The sequence below is a fragment of the Pangasianodon hypophthalmus genome, chromosome 6 (genome assembly GCF_027358585.1).
Source record: "Pangasianodon hypophthalmus isolate fPanHyp1 chromosome 6, fPanHyp1.pri, whole genome shotgun sequence".
Taxonomy (NCBI): Eukaryota; Metazoa; Chordata; class Actinopteri; order Siluriformes; family Pangasiidae; genus Pangasianodon; species Pangasianodon hypophthalmus.
Window position 1 is genome coordinate 28,248,476 of NC_069715.1, and position 13,923 is coordinate 28,262,398.

At 38.2% G+C, this 13,923-nt stretch overlaps 1 protein-coding gene across 4 annotated transcripts in view; it reads left to right on the plus strand.

Moving 5' to 3' along the window:
- def8 (differentially expressed in FDCP 8 homolog) overlaps positions 1-12,833 on the plus strand; it is a 15,754-nt gene extending 2,921 nt beyond the window's left edge. Inside the window, exons 3-13 of one of the 4 annotated variants that reach the window (XR_004578357.2) lie at positions 1,707-1,804; positions 3,530-3,679; positions 3,839-3,980; positions 5,583-5,747; positions 6,528-6,655; positions 7,330-7,443; positions 7,612-7,692; positions 9,314-9,454; positions 10,377-10,486; positions 11,170-11,327; positions 11,442-12,833. Coding sequence is in view for 3 of the 4 variants with exons in the window: in XM_026914253.3 (XP_026770054.1) it covers positions 191-215; positions 1,707-1,804; positions 3,530-3,679; positions 3,839-3,980; positions 5,583-5,747; positions 6,528-6,655; positions 7,330-7,443; positions 7,612-7,692; positions 9,314-9,454; positions 10,377-10,486; positions 11,170-11,254 (1,239 nt within the window). In the remaining variant the exon portion in view is untranslated. Of the gene's footprint in view, positions 216-1,706; positions 1,805-2,012; positions 2,083-3,529; positions 3,680-3,838; positions 3,981-5,582; positions 5,748-6,527; positions 6,656-7,329; positions 7,444-7,611; positions 7,693-9,313; positions 9,455-10,376; positions 10,487-11,169 lie in introns of those variants that run through there. The other 3 variants (XM_026914253.3, XM_026914254.3, XM_034305485.2) reach the window with 3 other exon arrangements.
- The last annotated feature ends 1,090 nt before the right edge of the window (positions 12,834-13,923 follow it).

Consider the following 13,923-nt stretch of genomic DNA (forward strand, 5'->3'; position numbering starts at 1 on the left):
GAGAGAAATGAAACAGGAACAGTGTGATTGAAACAGGAACAGCAGTATTTCCTACAGCTCTTCATTTTGCCTGGTTAGACATGTGGTTTATATAAAGCTTGTTCCAGACTGCTAAATGAACTGGAGCTGCTAAATGAACTGGAACTACTGCAGTGTTCAGAGTGTAAAGCGACTGTAAGGATTTACAACCATGCTGTGCTGTGAAGTCTACGCAGGTACAAATTCACCTCCTCTAAAACTAGTCAATGACAACTGTAGAGTTCTTGTAGATTTTTGATTATTGCGAAGATGTAGGATAAGCATAATTTCATTTTTTTTTTATCCACAGTTTCTGTAGTGCATGTGTGATTACCACAAACTAGAATTGACACGTTTCCCTGTACTGAGAAAACAGAAATCAAAACTCTTTAATCAAAACTCCTTTATAATGGATTAAATTATTTAATCAAAGGTTATTGTGCATAATCGCACAAACAGCTACAGATAGTGGTAAACTGAGACCAGACTGAATAGCTCTGGAGTGTTACTGTGATAATATAAAGACAATTTATCATGACTTTTGTAATAGACTGTCATATTTTCCTCCACTTTATTACTTCGTCTTATTTTAACATTATTGCATTTCCTGGATTAACAAAGTTAGCCTGCTTTATTATTTTGGATGCATTCTTTCACTAGAAATAAGCAAACAGCATGACTTTTGAGCTTTATTGTGCATAAAATGTTGCTGTATTGTCATGTAGTCGACCGTCACTGGCAGTTATGTATAAGGATTAAAACACAGGACGTGCTGTTACAGGAAAATAATCAGTGACAGCGTGGTATGAATCGGCTCGATGTGAAGCAGAGTTACCACCTGAAGTTCCTATAACAGCACATCCTAAAGGCGTTCATTCTTCTTATACTACAGCCATTTACCAACAGGATGTCTTACTTTTTTCTATCCATTTATAGTCACGGTTAATGTTGTGGAATGTCCATTAAAAAAAACAAAACAAACAAGTTAGTTCCTGTTATCGCTTATGTTATAGATGTCCACGTATGAAACAGTCATTCCCTCACCAGCTACTCTTTTATCTCTCTCTTGAAATTAAATAAGAGAAAAACATTCAGTTCGTCACTGAGCCCAAGTCTTCTGTCCTGAAGACCTTCTTGTGGAGGAAAACTTACTGACTGTTACAAAGCGCTGACACTGGAGACTCCTTCCAAAAATGTTTCCATAAAAAGCTTCACCATGTCAATGATTATATTTTGTTCTTCATTAAATATCAACACGTCTATTGAGCTTATTATTTTTAGCTCAGTGTTACTGTAGGAACTATGACGTATTAGAACGAGTGCGTTAATATAAACCCGTGATTTGAATTACTCCTGAAAAGTGCTGCTGTTATAGAAAATGAATCAACACCTTCTGACCGCTCAGAATTGAGAATTGAACAGCGCTGTGGTCTAAATGATTTTATAGTCCTGTTAGGTTTATCTTACATCCACGCCTTTTAGAGTTGTTGCTTTCCTGCTGCTGAGGTAATCATTAAGTCATGTCTTTGTCACATGCTCCAGTTTTTGCTTGAGATTTATGTAAGAGCTGTGTTGATTGGGAAAGAGAGAGTGCTGCTGCAGTGGGCATTGATTTCCACAGCTAAAGAATGAACAGAGGATTAGCCAGTGTGTGTGATTTAATGGCTGTAACATTTTGCATTTTACAGAGGTGAGACCGGAGCTCTTCTCTGCGGAGACGAAAAGCCAAAACTCCGACCGAACCATGGACCTAGGGCTGGCTGAGGACCATTTCTCACGACCTGTGGTGAATTTTTTAAAAAATTTTTTTGGCGCACTAATGCTTTTGACCTAATGGGTTTTTGAGTGATATCATGGTTCTGCTTCCTTGTAAAAGGGGGAAACCATTTGTGTGTTTCAGTGCATGTGATGTTACGGCTCTTTGTCATGTTGTTTTTTCTGCATAGTCAGCATTTGATGGCTAAAAGGATAGGGCTTGTTTTTGTGTTTTATAGATTGGCTAATGATCCATGATGGATATGACCAAGTATGCCTCTTTTAAGCATGCTGTTTCTCAGCTCAAAGGTTGGCTCGATTATAAATCGTAGTTAGTTAGTGCATATTTAGTGTTTGTGTGCTGCAAAATGAAAAACGCCCTTCCGTTAAATAACTCTAATAATGTAATAGGGCTGGCCTGTATGATAATATAATATCGATATTGTGATAAACTGTTTAACAATACACTTTTTTGGGTATTGTGTTATCGTTTTATAACATTTTTTTTAATCTGTCTTGTTTTTATAGCAATTACAAACCTTAATTAAAAGCAGATGATTGTGGAACTTTAAAGTTGTCATCTTTACAGCTGATTTGCTGTCGATTTTTTAGCAAATTTCTATATCGTGATAAATATCGTTTATCATAGAAATGCCTTCTATTGTCGTGAAATGATATTTTTGCCATATAATGTCAGATTGAAATTATTGCATAAAAGTCATGTCTTAAAACCATCACCACTTGAAAGTTATAGTCCTTAACTCAAGGTCTTATGGTTTAGCATCATACAAGTTAAATATTACACAACATCACAAGTTGCATTGTTGGCAAAAAGTAATAAATATTTTTTTGGTATAAATATGTAAAGTAGGATTTGAATCCTAAATAAATTAAACTATTAATCTTATTTACCACAAATATTTCAGGCGTTTTGGTCAAATATCTGGAATATTAATTTTATGAAGTTGATGTCATTATGCACTTTTTAAACAGTTCTTTAATTACATCATTCCTATTAAAATGTTTCTGAAAACTTCATCTTCAGCAAAACAGCAAAGGATTTGAAATTATATTGGATTGTAGTTGGTGTGACTCAAAAGTACTTCCATGATAGGTAGATGAACTGACTTTATTGATCCCCAAGGGATCGTTTGGCGCCTCTGAGTGTCCTGGAGACTGATATTGCACATGTTTTCTAAATTTGGATCACATGTGTACTTTAATATAAGATATATTAAAATTTTCTGTAAGGAGATATTTATTTATTATTTATGGAAGGAGTCTCCGGTGTCAGTGCTTTGTAGGAGTCAGAGGTAAAGCTGTATCTTTAGGTTTTCTGCCACAGGAAAGTTTTCAGGACATTTTTTTTGTCTCATTAAGAGAAAGTTTTGTTTTGTGGATGTTCCACAGCATTAAATGTAACTATAAATAGATAAAAAGTATGACATGTTTTTCTTTAATTAATAAAAAAAATAATAATAATTAATTGCTGTGGTAACAGGAATAAAACACTGATGGATTTTCTGTTATTGAAAAAAAAAAATCAATAATTCAGTGTGGTAACAGTAATTTCAACTTCTTCATACTGTTGATTATTTTCCCATAACAACACGTGTTTTATTGCTTACTTATTTCTGTCTCATAGCTTTTAGAAACAATTTGCACAAGTATATGAGTGAGTAAAGACACAAGTTTGAAAAGTGATGTTGATTAAAATAAATTAATAGTTCACAAAACTTATTTTGTCTCTCTTCAGGGTTCTTTCGTGGCATCAGACATCGAGCAGCTGAAGCAGGCTATAGAGGAGTGTAAGAAGCTGATCTTAGAGCTGCCGGAACATTCGGAGAGACAGAAGGACACTGTGGCCAAACTCATCCACCTGCGCCTTAAACTCCAGGAACTGAAGGTGCCGTGTGTTTCCACATGGTTGTTAAACGTCTAATACAGTATTCGTTTTTCATAGTAGTGTTGTAATTGTTATTACTATTAAAAATAGTATTATTATAACTACTGCTGGTGATCTTTAGTGTTTTAGTGTCTTTAATGTCTGCATGTCGTATAATAGGACCCGGAAGAGGACGAGCCCAACCTGCGGATCCTGCTGGAGCACCGCTTCTCTAAGGAGAAGAGCAAGAGCGTCAAACAGACGTGTGACAAGTGCAGCACCATCATCTGGGGTCTTATTCAGACCTGGTACACGTGCACAGGTCCGATTATTTCCTAATCCTTTTACAGTCTACGTTCAGCTGACTTTTAAAATGCTGATTTTAGATGTAATACATACATTCTCAGTGTATGGTAAAGGACAATCTGGATGATTTTTCAGACCTGTGCGTTAAGTAATGTTACTGGAGGATGCCTATAATGAGCTTAGAGGACTCTGGGTTTGTTCCAGAGATGGGATTATCTACATGCTGAGCACATTGTCATCACACCAAAAAATAAAGCTCTAAAAGCATCATACATTACATGCTCTTAATATGCTCCTGGGCTAAAAACACAAAAATGAAAACTAAAACATGGTGGTGTGAAGGATGATGGTGCAGTTTTTTTTTCCCCCTTTTGAGTTCTCTCACACCTTTTGTTTAGTTAAATTCCCCTTTGTATCATTTATGCACATACACTACAGTATATGGCCAAAAGTATTTGCACACCTTTCCTAATTATCGTGTTCAGGTGTTTCAGCCACACCCATTGCAAAACTGGTGCATAAAATCAAGCACTTCAAACACTGGCAGTAGAATGGGTTGTTCTGAAGAGCTCAGCTGTCACAGGATGCAACCTTCAGTCACCACAAATCGGTGAAATTTCTGCACTGCTAGTTCTGCCTTGGTCAGCTGTAAGTGCTATTATTGTGAAATGGAAGCGTCTATGAGCAACAACAGCTCAGTCACGATGTCGTAGAACATGCAAATGCACATAGCGGATAAAAACTCCCTCTGTTGCATCACTCTCTACAGAGTCCCAATCTGCCTCTGGAAGCAACATCAGCAGAAGAAGTGTGCGTCAGCAGCTTAATGAAATGGGTTTCCATGGCTGAGCAGATGCACAATTTGAAAGCTTTCAAATGAGCCAGTCCAAAGATACACTGTTATGTCAAACGCCTTGAGAGTAACACTAAGAGCTGCGTACTGCACAGTTCGCAGTCAGCAGCCGTGATAAACGGAGTCCTGGCACGTTCATAGCGCATGCGGTACAGACGCAAAGCACACACAGTAGACGTGCAGGTTGATGCTGTGATGTCAGCGTTTTCAGAAACGTAGGGTTCTAAAATTTTCTTCTCCTTGGAGGGCGGTTTTTTAACTAGATTTATTTTCAGTAATCCAGCCTACAGTTTTAGTGTGGATGCAGAGAAAAAAAAGATGTTTGTTGGACTCTGTACTGTAAATATTCTGTACCTTATTATACTGTGGTATAAAAAAATTGTTCCTGAGATTTAACTTTAAAAGCAGGAGTCACTTGACAATGTTTCAGTCAGTTTTTGTTGTGTTTCAGTTCTGTATGTTCTTAAATGCTCTGTTTTTTTGCCTAAAATGCTTTGCAAGGGAACTGAAACAGCAGTACAAAGCCTTTTTACATACTCTGTAGCATCCTTTGGAGCCTCAAGGCAGTGGTTGCTAGGCAACCCAGCCATCCAGTTGCATTTTCTTGCCCATATTGAGGCGAGACCTAAATGTGACCCCATCATTAGGTTTTTATTTTCCAACATGTAGTCAGGATGTGGAGGTTGTTTCTTCTATCTCACTTTGTGTGTTTTATCTATCTGTGTGTTTTAGCTCTAAATAACTTCCTGCATTCATTCACTGCAGGTTGTTACTACCGTTGCCATAGTAAGTGCATGAATCTCATCACAAAGCCATGTGTGAGGTCTAAAGTGAGCCACCAGTCGGAGTACGAACTAAACATCTGCCCAGAGATCGGCCTGGACAAACAGGATTACAGATGTGCCGAGTGCCGAGCCCAGATCTCTCTCAGTAAGTGTTCATTCTGTGGTTGTTACAGAGGATGGGGATCGAAATCAATACTTTAATCATGTGACCATATTGTCATAGCTTTTAGATCATTTTTGTTGGTGTGTTAACTAGCACATAGTTGTATTTTCGTCATATTGTGAACTGGAAGATGTTTTACTACTCCTCTGTGGAGAAGTGATAAATGATTTGTATTAAAATATATTCGGCTGTTTAGAAAGTTTCACATGTTTGTTTAACTTGTTTTGACATTACTTGTTCTTCTTCATAATTTTTATCTTTTGGTGAAAACTTTCACAAAACAGGTTTGTATTTTCACTGTTGTACTGTGGAGAATACAGGAGGGCTTGGCAATGTGACCAAAATATCATATCATATATCTTTATATATTCCATATTATTTAAAATATTACAGTATTTGCTGATATTTCAATGTTGAAAGCAGCTTTAATGAAAAAGTATGACTTAAATAATGTTGCATATAATATTTTTAGCACAAAGATTTTATTTTATTTTTTAAGTGAACCATGTCTATACTATCAAAGTGCCACCAAATTTAGGGACTAGTTCCTCATTTTGAGTAGGTGGTACTTGGTTCTGAGTCCATCTGAAGTCTGACTTATCATAGGATTGGGCTTGCTACGTAGCTTATGTCACTTTTTAAACATATTTTTATTTAGCATCTATTGTAAATTCTTGCATACCTAAAAAAATGCATAGCTTTACAGGAATCTGTGCAATCTTTACAGGAATCCTTACATTTGTGCTGTGTTTTATCCTGTAGGAGGCGTCCCGAGCGAGGCGAGGCAGTGTGACTACACGGGACAGTATTACTGCAGCAGCTGCCACTGGAACGACACCGCCATCATCCCTGCACGTGTCATTCACAACTGGGAATTTGAGCCCAAAAAGGTAACGTATAAACTGAGAAGCTGTGTATTTCATTTGGGGAACTTTGGCTCGAGATGGGCTGCACATGAAACCCCCCTAATGTGGTATGTGATGTTATATGAATATAATTAACAATGAGCTGATGTGGAGTTACTGTTAATACCCCAAAGTTGATTATTCTTCTACTGCAGCATGTTTTGACGTTTCATTCCTCTTGTACCATAGCAATTTGCCAAAGTTTACAAAATTTTATTTATTAAAGAGCAACATATCTTACTTTTTATTCGTTTACAGTTATATTTTAATGTTGTGGAATGAGTAACAAGTTTATTCCCTAACCAGCCTCTATATTTCTTTTATTTGAAGTCAGTAAGATAAAAAATTCCTTGTCAGCTTGTCATGTTACAAGCGTAAACTCCACTGTCCTGAAGACTTCCCTGTGGTGCTGACACTGGAGACTCCCTCCCTAAATGCTAAATAAAAGTGATATTGGACAATAATCAACTTCAAGGTGGTAACTTGAAGAACTCCAATTCATCCCACCATCCTGTCGTTAATTAATTTTTTATTACATCGCACCCCAAAGTGTTTTATTCCTTACATAGACAATGTAGATGCACTTACACTTCCTGTTTGTAAAGTAACATATCTCGACGGCGTTCTAAGACAAGCTTGCCCTGTCTTGCTGTGTGTAGGTATGTCGCTCATCCATGCGTTATCTGGCTCTTATGATCTCCCGACCTGTGCTGAAGCTGAAGGAGATAAACCCACTACTCTTTAACTTTGTAGAGGAACTGGTAGAAATCAGGGTGAGATGATTGCACTGGTTTTATTTTGTTTTATTTATTTTTTTTGTAATCAATAAAAATGAAAAAATTCCCTATTATGGCGACAATGAACTTATTGTAGATAAGTTACTGATGTGGACTTATTGCTGTAGGTCTGATTTTGATTGGGTTTTCTCTCCCTGATTATAGAAGCTGCGTCAGGATATATTATTGATGAAGCCCTACTTCATCACCTGTAAAGAGGCCATGGAAGCCAGACTGCTGCTACAGGTACGGGGCTTTGAGATGAAACTTGACTTGACCTTAGTTATTGCAGCACAGTAATGACTAAGATGATAAAGTCAGCGGTTTTCATCTTGAGCAAGCTCAAAAGTTTTCAGCTCCATTGATACAGTCAAGTAACTTTATCTGCATGTGCCTCATTCAGGTGTCGACACATTCACTGTTTTATTTTAGACCTGAAAAGTTCAAACAGGACTAAACTCAGCAGCTTGGTGTGAGCCATTAGCATGAGTCAGTAGAAATTAGGAAAATGGCTTTCACATGACCTAAAATAGAAAATAATGACTTTAACAGTTCAGATCACGGTTCAAATCCAGATGATGCCACAATTATTATCCATGGCCAGGAGTGGGAGGGTTGGCATTATTCTATCCCCTGTCAATCAGAGCGATATTAAGCAGTCATGGGTTTCTGAGGGAAGAAGATTCTCTACCAGACAGAAAAGCATTCCCACCGGAGGAGAATTTGAAATGCAATGCACAGACAGTATTGCTTTTCATTTGTGACATGAGGACAACGTGCTACACTGAAAAGCAAAACCTTCACTGTATTACTTTTCCATAACTGAAGTGATTGTTTTTTTTAAGAGTTAAAAGCAGATTTTTGCATCAGAATGTAATTCCTTGTTGCATTGCATTTCACTTTCATCAGTGCGTTGCAGTCATGCCACACCGAAATGCAACTACGCTAAGCCATTCTCTGGATTGTGGTTGAAACAGGAGGTGTTGTTGTCCATATAAAGTAACATTCTTTATTGGGTCATTGTTTATTCATTGCTACTACACTGAACTTTAAAACATGAAGATTTTCAGAATTACTACTAAAACCTGAACAGTAAAAGTGTTAATATGACTACTTCAGTAGTTCAGCAGAAGTGGGTATTTATCATTTTCCTCCAAGTGTGTTTAGCTGCCCTGTAGTGTAATATGAGCAACAGTTCAATAAGATGCAGTGTCTGGCTTCTAGTGGGAGAGAAATGACAAATGTCCATGGGAGAAAATGCGTAAAAAAATAAAAACGGGGAGGTATTAAAGGGTTAAGTGTGTGTAGCAACAGAAAAGCATTCGCTGTATCTTTGGCTAGTGGGTGAGAATCGGCAAGACAGAATAAATTAAAAAGAAACAGGTAGGAAGAATTACCAAAAAAAAAAAAAAAACCTCAGAGCAGGACACCTGAGTATTATATTTGATATGAATGCATTTATTTAGCAAATATTATATGTCTCAATGTACTATTTTATCATTCATTTTTGTGATATGGCATTTTTGCCCCCTGACCTTCCTGATAGCATAAACACTCCTGGCTGGAAAAACGCTGACTCATGTAGAATGGAAGTAAGCTGTATTGTGTGTACATGTAGCAACAGTGCCATCTGTAGGTGCTGAAAAGAAGTAAAGTGTTAATCAAGATTCAGTTCATGAGTGAAGTTCAGACTCAAGGGCAATGTCCTCAGCTCTCGTCTTGTCAGAGCGTGATTGTAAGAAGCACCAGAAATACTAAGTATCTATTAAAAGAAAAAGATGAAGCAAAAACGTTGTTGCATTTTTAGGGAAGATAAGCTCTGACTGTTCAGGGAACTTCATTAAGGCATATTTCGCTCATGTTACAGCTTCAAGATCGGCAGCACTTTGTGGAGAACGATGACATGTACAGTCTACAGGACCTGATCGACATCTCCAGCGGTCGACTCAGCTGCTCGCTCACTGAGATTCACACCACCTTTGCCAAGCACATTAAACTCGACTGTGAGGTGAGACCATGTGAATTTGTGTCGACCACAACTTGCTAATCAGAAGTAATGGTATTAATAAAGAGTATAATAATTCCTTTTTGTTTGTTTTTACACACCGTAACTGCCCTGTCGTTCACCCTATCGCACCTTAAGCATTCGCCCTATCGCAGATTCAAATCCCGACGATGCCACAGTCGTCCGTGGCCAGGAGTCCAAGAGAGCCGAATTGGCTGTGCTCTCTGGGTGTGAAGTGCATACTCTCTCCCCTGTCAATCACAGTGATAGTAGCCAATCGTGGGCGTCTGTGAGCTCACGCTTGCAGAAACGGGACGGATAACGCTTTCCACCAAGTGTGTTATGGTGCCCAGAGAGCAGCATGACCAGCAGTTTGAAATGATGTATTTGGCAGCTTCACGTGTCTTGGAGGAAGCAAGTGTTAGCCTTCGCCCTCCTCTGTTGGTAGGGAGACCTTGGGGAGAGCTGACTGGTGGGTGGGAATTGGCCAAGACTAATTAAGGGACAGAATCGTGGAGGAATGTGACTCTTTGGGCTCCATCATATGTCCATTTTTGCCGTGTACAAAATAAAAATACAAGTCCATTTTAAATAAGAAAATGTATACTTAAGATCATTTTTTAAAAAATTTGTAAACAAATATGTCTAAATTTTGCACGATTTTCATTGGGCACCGATGATACAGTCATCAGTTACGTCAATTGTTGTCAATTGTGAAACTGAAATTACTGTATTACAGAGAGACCCGATATAAAAATCAACGACATGTGAATCGTTCAATCATTTTAATCTATCCCTAACCCTAACCCTGAGTGAAAAGTGTTGTATGAAGAAAGATTATTACGATCAGTGCTCAAAGCCGACCACATTAACAGAAGGAGATATTGATTGCTACTCATCGCTCTCTGTGTGCTCTTCTTTTCAGCGATGCCAAGCCAAAGGTTTCGTGTGTGAGCTGTGTAAGGAGGGGGATATTCTCTTCCCGTTCGACAGCCACACCTCTGTATGCCACGACTGCTCTGCTGTTTTCCACAGGTGAGAAATCAAGACATGTGACTCTCATTGTGGTGTTGGTGAAGTCATTTACATTTATGGCATTTATGGCATGGCAAATCCAGAGCAACTTACATTTATCTCATTTATACAACTGAGCAGTTGAGTGTTAAGGGCCTTGGTCAAGGGCCCAGCAGTGGCAGCTTGGCAGTGCTGGGGTTTGAACTCATGACCTTCCGATCAGTAATTCAACATCTTAACCACTGAGCTAACACTGTCCGGTCCAAATGAGATTGGGCCTCATTGGCAGAGTGGTGGAGGTGAGAGAGCGAGGGAGTGTGTGAGGGAGGGTGTGTGGTCATGGTGGGAGAGGTAGGGGTGTGATGGTGGTAAGGGAATGACCAGAATCAAGAATTCAACAACGCTATGGTAAAAATCAAATCAAATTATATATCAAATATATTTGAAAAAAACACACAAAATACTGATCTGCAAGCTAAGAGGACTTTTTCAGTTCCTATACTTGATTTGTATTTAGACTGAGTTAAAATCTTTGTAACTGAGAGAGAGAGAGAGAGAGAGAGAGAGAGTATGTCCAATGTGATGTGATGCTTGCTCTATCGTTTTAACGATAATCTTTGCGCTGTGATGCTTTTGTGAATCTCAGCTCAGATGTGCACACAAAAAAACTTGTTAACATTATTTTTACTTCCGACTCTCATCAGGGACTGTTATTATGACAACTCTACGACGTGTCCGCGATGTGCCCGGATGACCGAGCGGAAGCAGGAGGAGCTGGCGGAGCTTTAGAGACGCAGGACGTTGGCGGGTGCTACCAGACTTTCACTGTGACAGCACTACAATCAGTGCTAAAACTGGCATTGTGAGCATGCTTGTGTTCCAGGACTGGCACATTCCTAGTGTTCCTGTATACCTCTCTATATCTGCTGTCTTTCTTATTCTTGTGTGCTTTTTGTGCATCTTTGTAACACTACAGCATCTGTCAAGGCAGGAGAGACACTGATTGAGATGTATGGCAGGGGTTAAGTTGTACCATCGGCAGTACAGCGTTCGCAATGAGCTCTATGAACAGGCAGGACTGAAAATGGAACACTACGAGTGTTGCGAGGATTTTAACAGGTTTAACACTGGTTTCCTATAAAACTGTCTCCCATAACCTAGCCGTATTAATGAGATTGTTTTAAGGTGCTTTCACACTTTTTTTTTTGTTCAAAGGTTGGTGTAACTCTGGCGAAGAGGAGGTTATTTGTATTTTTGGAGACTTCTGGAGAATTTAAGCTGACTTTTTCCAACTTCACAGTTAAAGTCATGTGCTGGTGAACATCCTGAAAAATAGACACCCTCTTATTTTTAGTTACATTGCAACATTGGAATATTGGCAATGAAATATTTTCATGTCAGCAGGCCAATCTCTCAATCTCTGTAAATCACTTTCCCCTCAACTTGCAGTCTGATTAATCATCTGATTAAAAAATCTCTTACCAGTGTCACTTTGCTTTTCTGAAATGTTGTATGTTCTGCCTTCCTTGGCATGATTTTTTTTTTTTTTTTAGTTACAGTGCAACTTTGGACTATTGCTGATGAAATATTTTCATAAAGCTCCATATATTCGCTCACTAACAAGACTAATTGTTGAGCGAATATGTTCTCCCATGTTAGTTTTTCTTTCTTGCCCCACAACTTGCAACCTGATTGGTCAGGAGGTAACGAAGCCCTTCACGTTACTCTACACTTTTCCAAAAAGCTGCATAGTGACATCAGAGCTTTTTAAAAGTGATCACGCTCCCTCTCTCTTTGTGTTCACTTCCCTGAAATATGTAAAACTTGTGAGTTAAAAAAAAAAAGTGTGAAAGCACTCTTATATTTAAAGGCTGTTTATTATACTACAGTATAATATATTTCTGTATTTATCTCTGCATTGTAGTTACAGGGTCCTGGCAGTGTGTGATGTGCAGGATCAACAGATTTCTCTTTGCCAAACATTTATCAAAATCAGTGTCAAAAATATTGACATATCCAAGCACCCCATTTTAAGATTAAATTGATTATTAGTATGCCAATTAACCTGAATGACGAGTGAAAAAGAAGTAAGGCTCTGTACACAACGTCGTGTACGTCTCTGTGGATCTTAATCAGTATGTTCTCATTTTGAGGCAGGCGATACCTCAGAATGTAATGGTTTATGCACTCTTTATTATTTGTTCTAAAATAATATGGAATATGCTGTGTTACCTTTCAGCATGCCACTTGTTTTTTTTGCGCTGTGATATAACAGACGTTGTGATGTCAAGTATTGTGAAGTTATTCTCATCTGTGCAATGTAACGTGATGCTTATGAAGAACACGAGTAAAATTAATTACAAATGTAGACAGTGTACAGTAATCACTTTTACTGAAGTTTTACAAACACATATGACAAACATTCTGCTCAAGAAGAAATGTATGATTTAACAAAAGCAGCAAGTACAGTCAGGTACAGAATTATTGGCACCCCACAAGAGAATAGGGACAAATTAGGTTTAGCGTTTTGTCTGGAAAAACAAAAAAATGTCATAATTATTTTCAACCTCTAGAAGCACTTGTTGAAAATTATGAATTTGCACACATGTTAAATCCCTTTTTTGTCCATCACTATGGAGGAAACCAAAGTGCTTTCACTACACACAGCAAGAAGAGGCTCAGTGCTCAGTTATTCTGTCCATTGTTCACTATATATTATTATATTAATTATGGAGGTGCTAATAATTTCCTTTTGCAGAACTTCACACTACTTCAGGAAACCTTTCTGTTTGGAAAAAATAATTTATATCACTCATTATAATATAACATGTATTATTCATGTTATATTTCACTATATGGCTAAAATTATGTGGACACCTGACCATTACACCCATATGTGCTTGTTGAACATCCCAATCCAGGTTTAGTTACCTATTTGCCATTATAAAATCCTCCACTCTTCTGGGAAGGCTTTCCACTAGATTTTGGAGCATGCCTGTGGGGATTTGTGTTCATTCAGCTACAAGAGCATTAGTGAGGTCAGGCGCTGATATTCAATGTTCCAGTTCATCCCAAAGGTGTTCAGTGTGTATGAGGTCAGGGCTCTGTGCAGGACACTCGAGTTCTTCTACTTCAACCTTCACACACCTTGTCTTCATGGAGCTCACTTTGTGCACAGGGGCATTGTCATGCTGGAACAGGGTTGGGCCTCTTAGTTCCAGTGAAGGGAAATTGTAATGTTACAGCAAACAAAGACATTCTGTACAATTGTTTGCTTCCAAATTTGTGGCAACAGTGTGGGAAAGAACCACAGATGGGTGTGATGATCGGGTGTCCAAAAACTCTTGGCCATATAGTGTATTTGTTTTCATTGAACAATAATTCTGGATTTGACTTGTTAGTGTTTAATTCAGTGTATAAATGTATAATTCTTTAAAAGCACTCAAGTTAAATCTAAT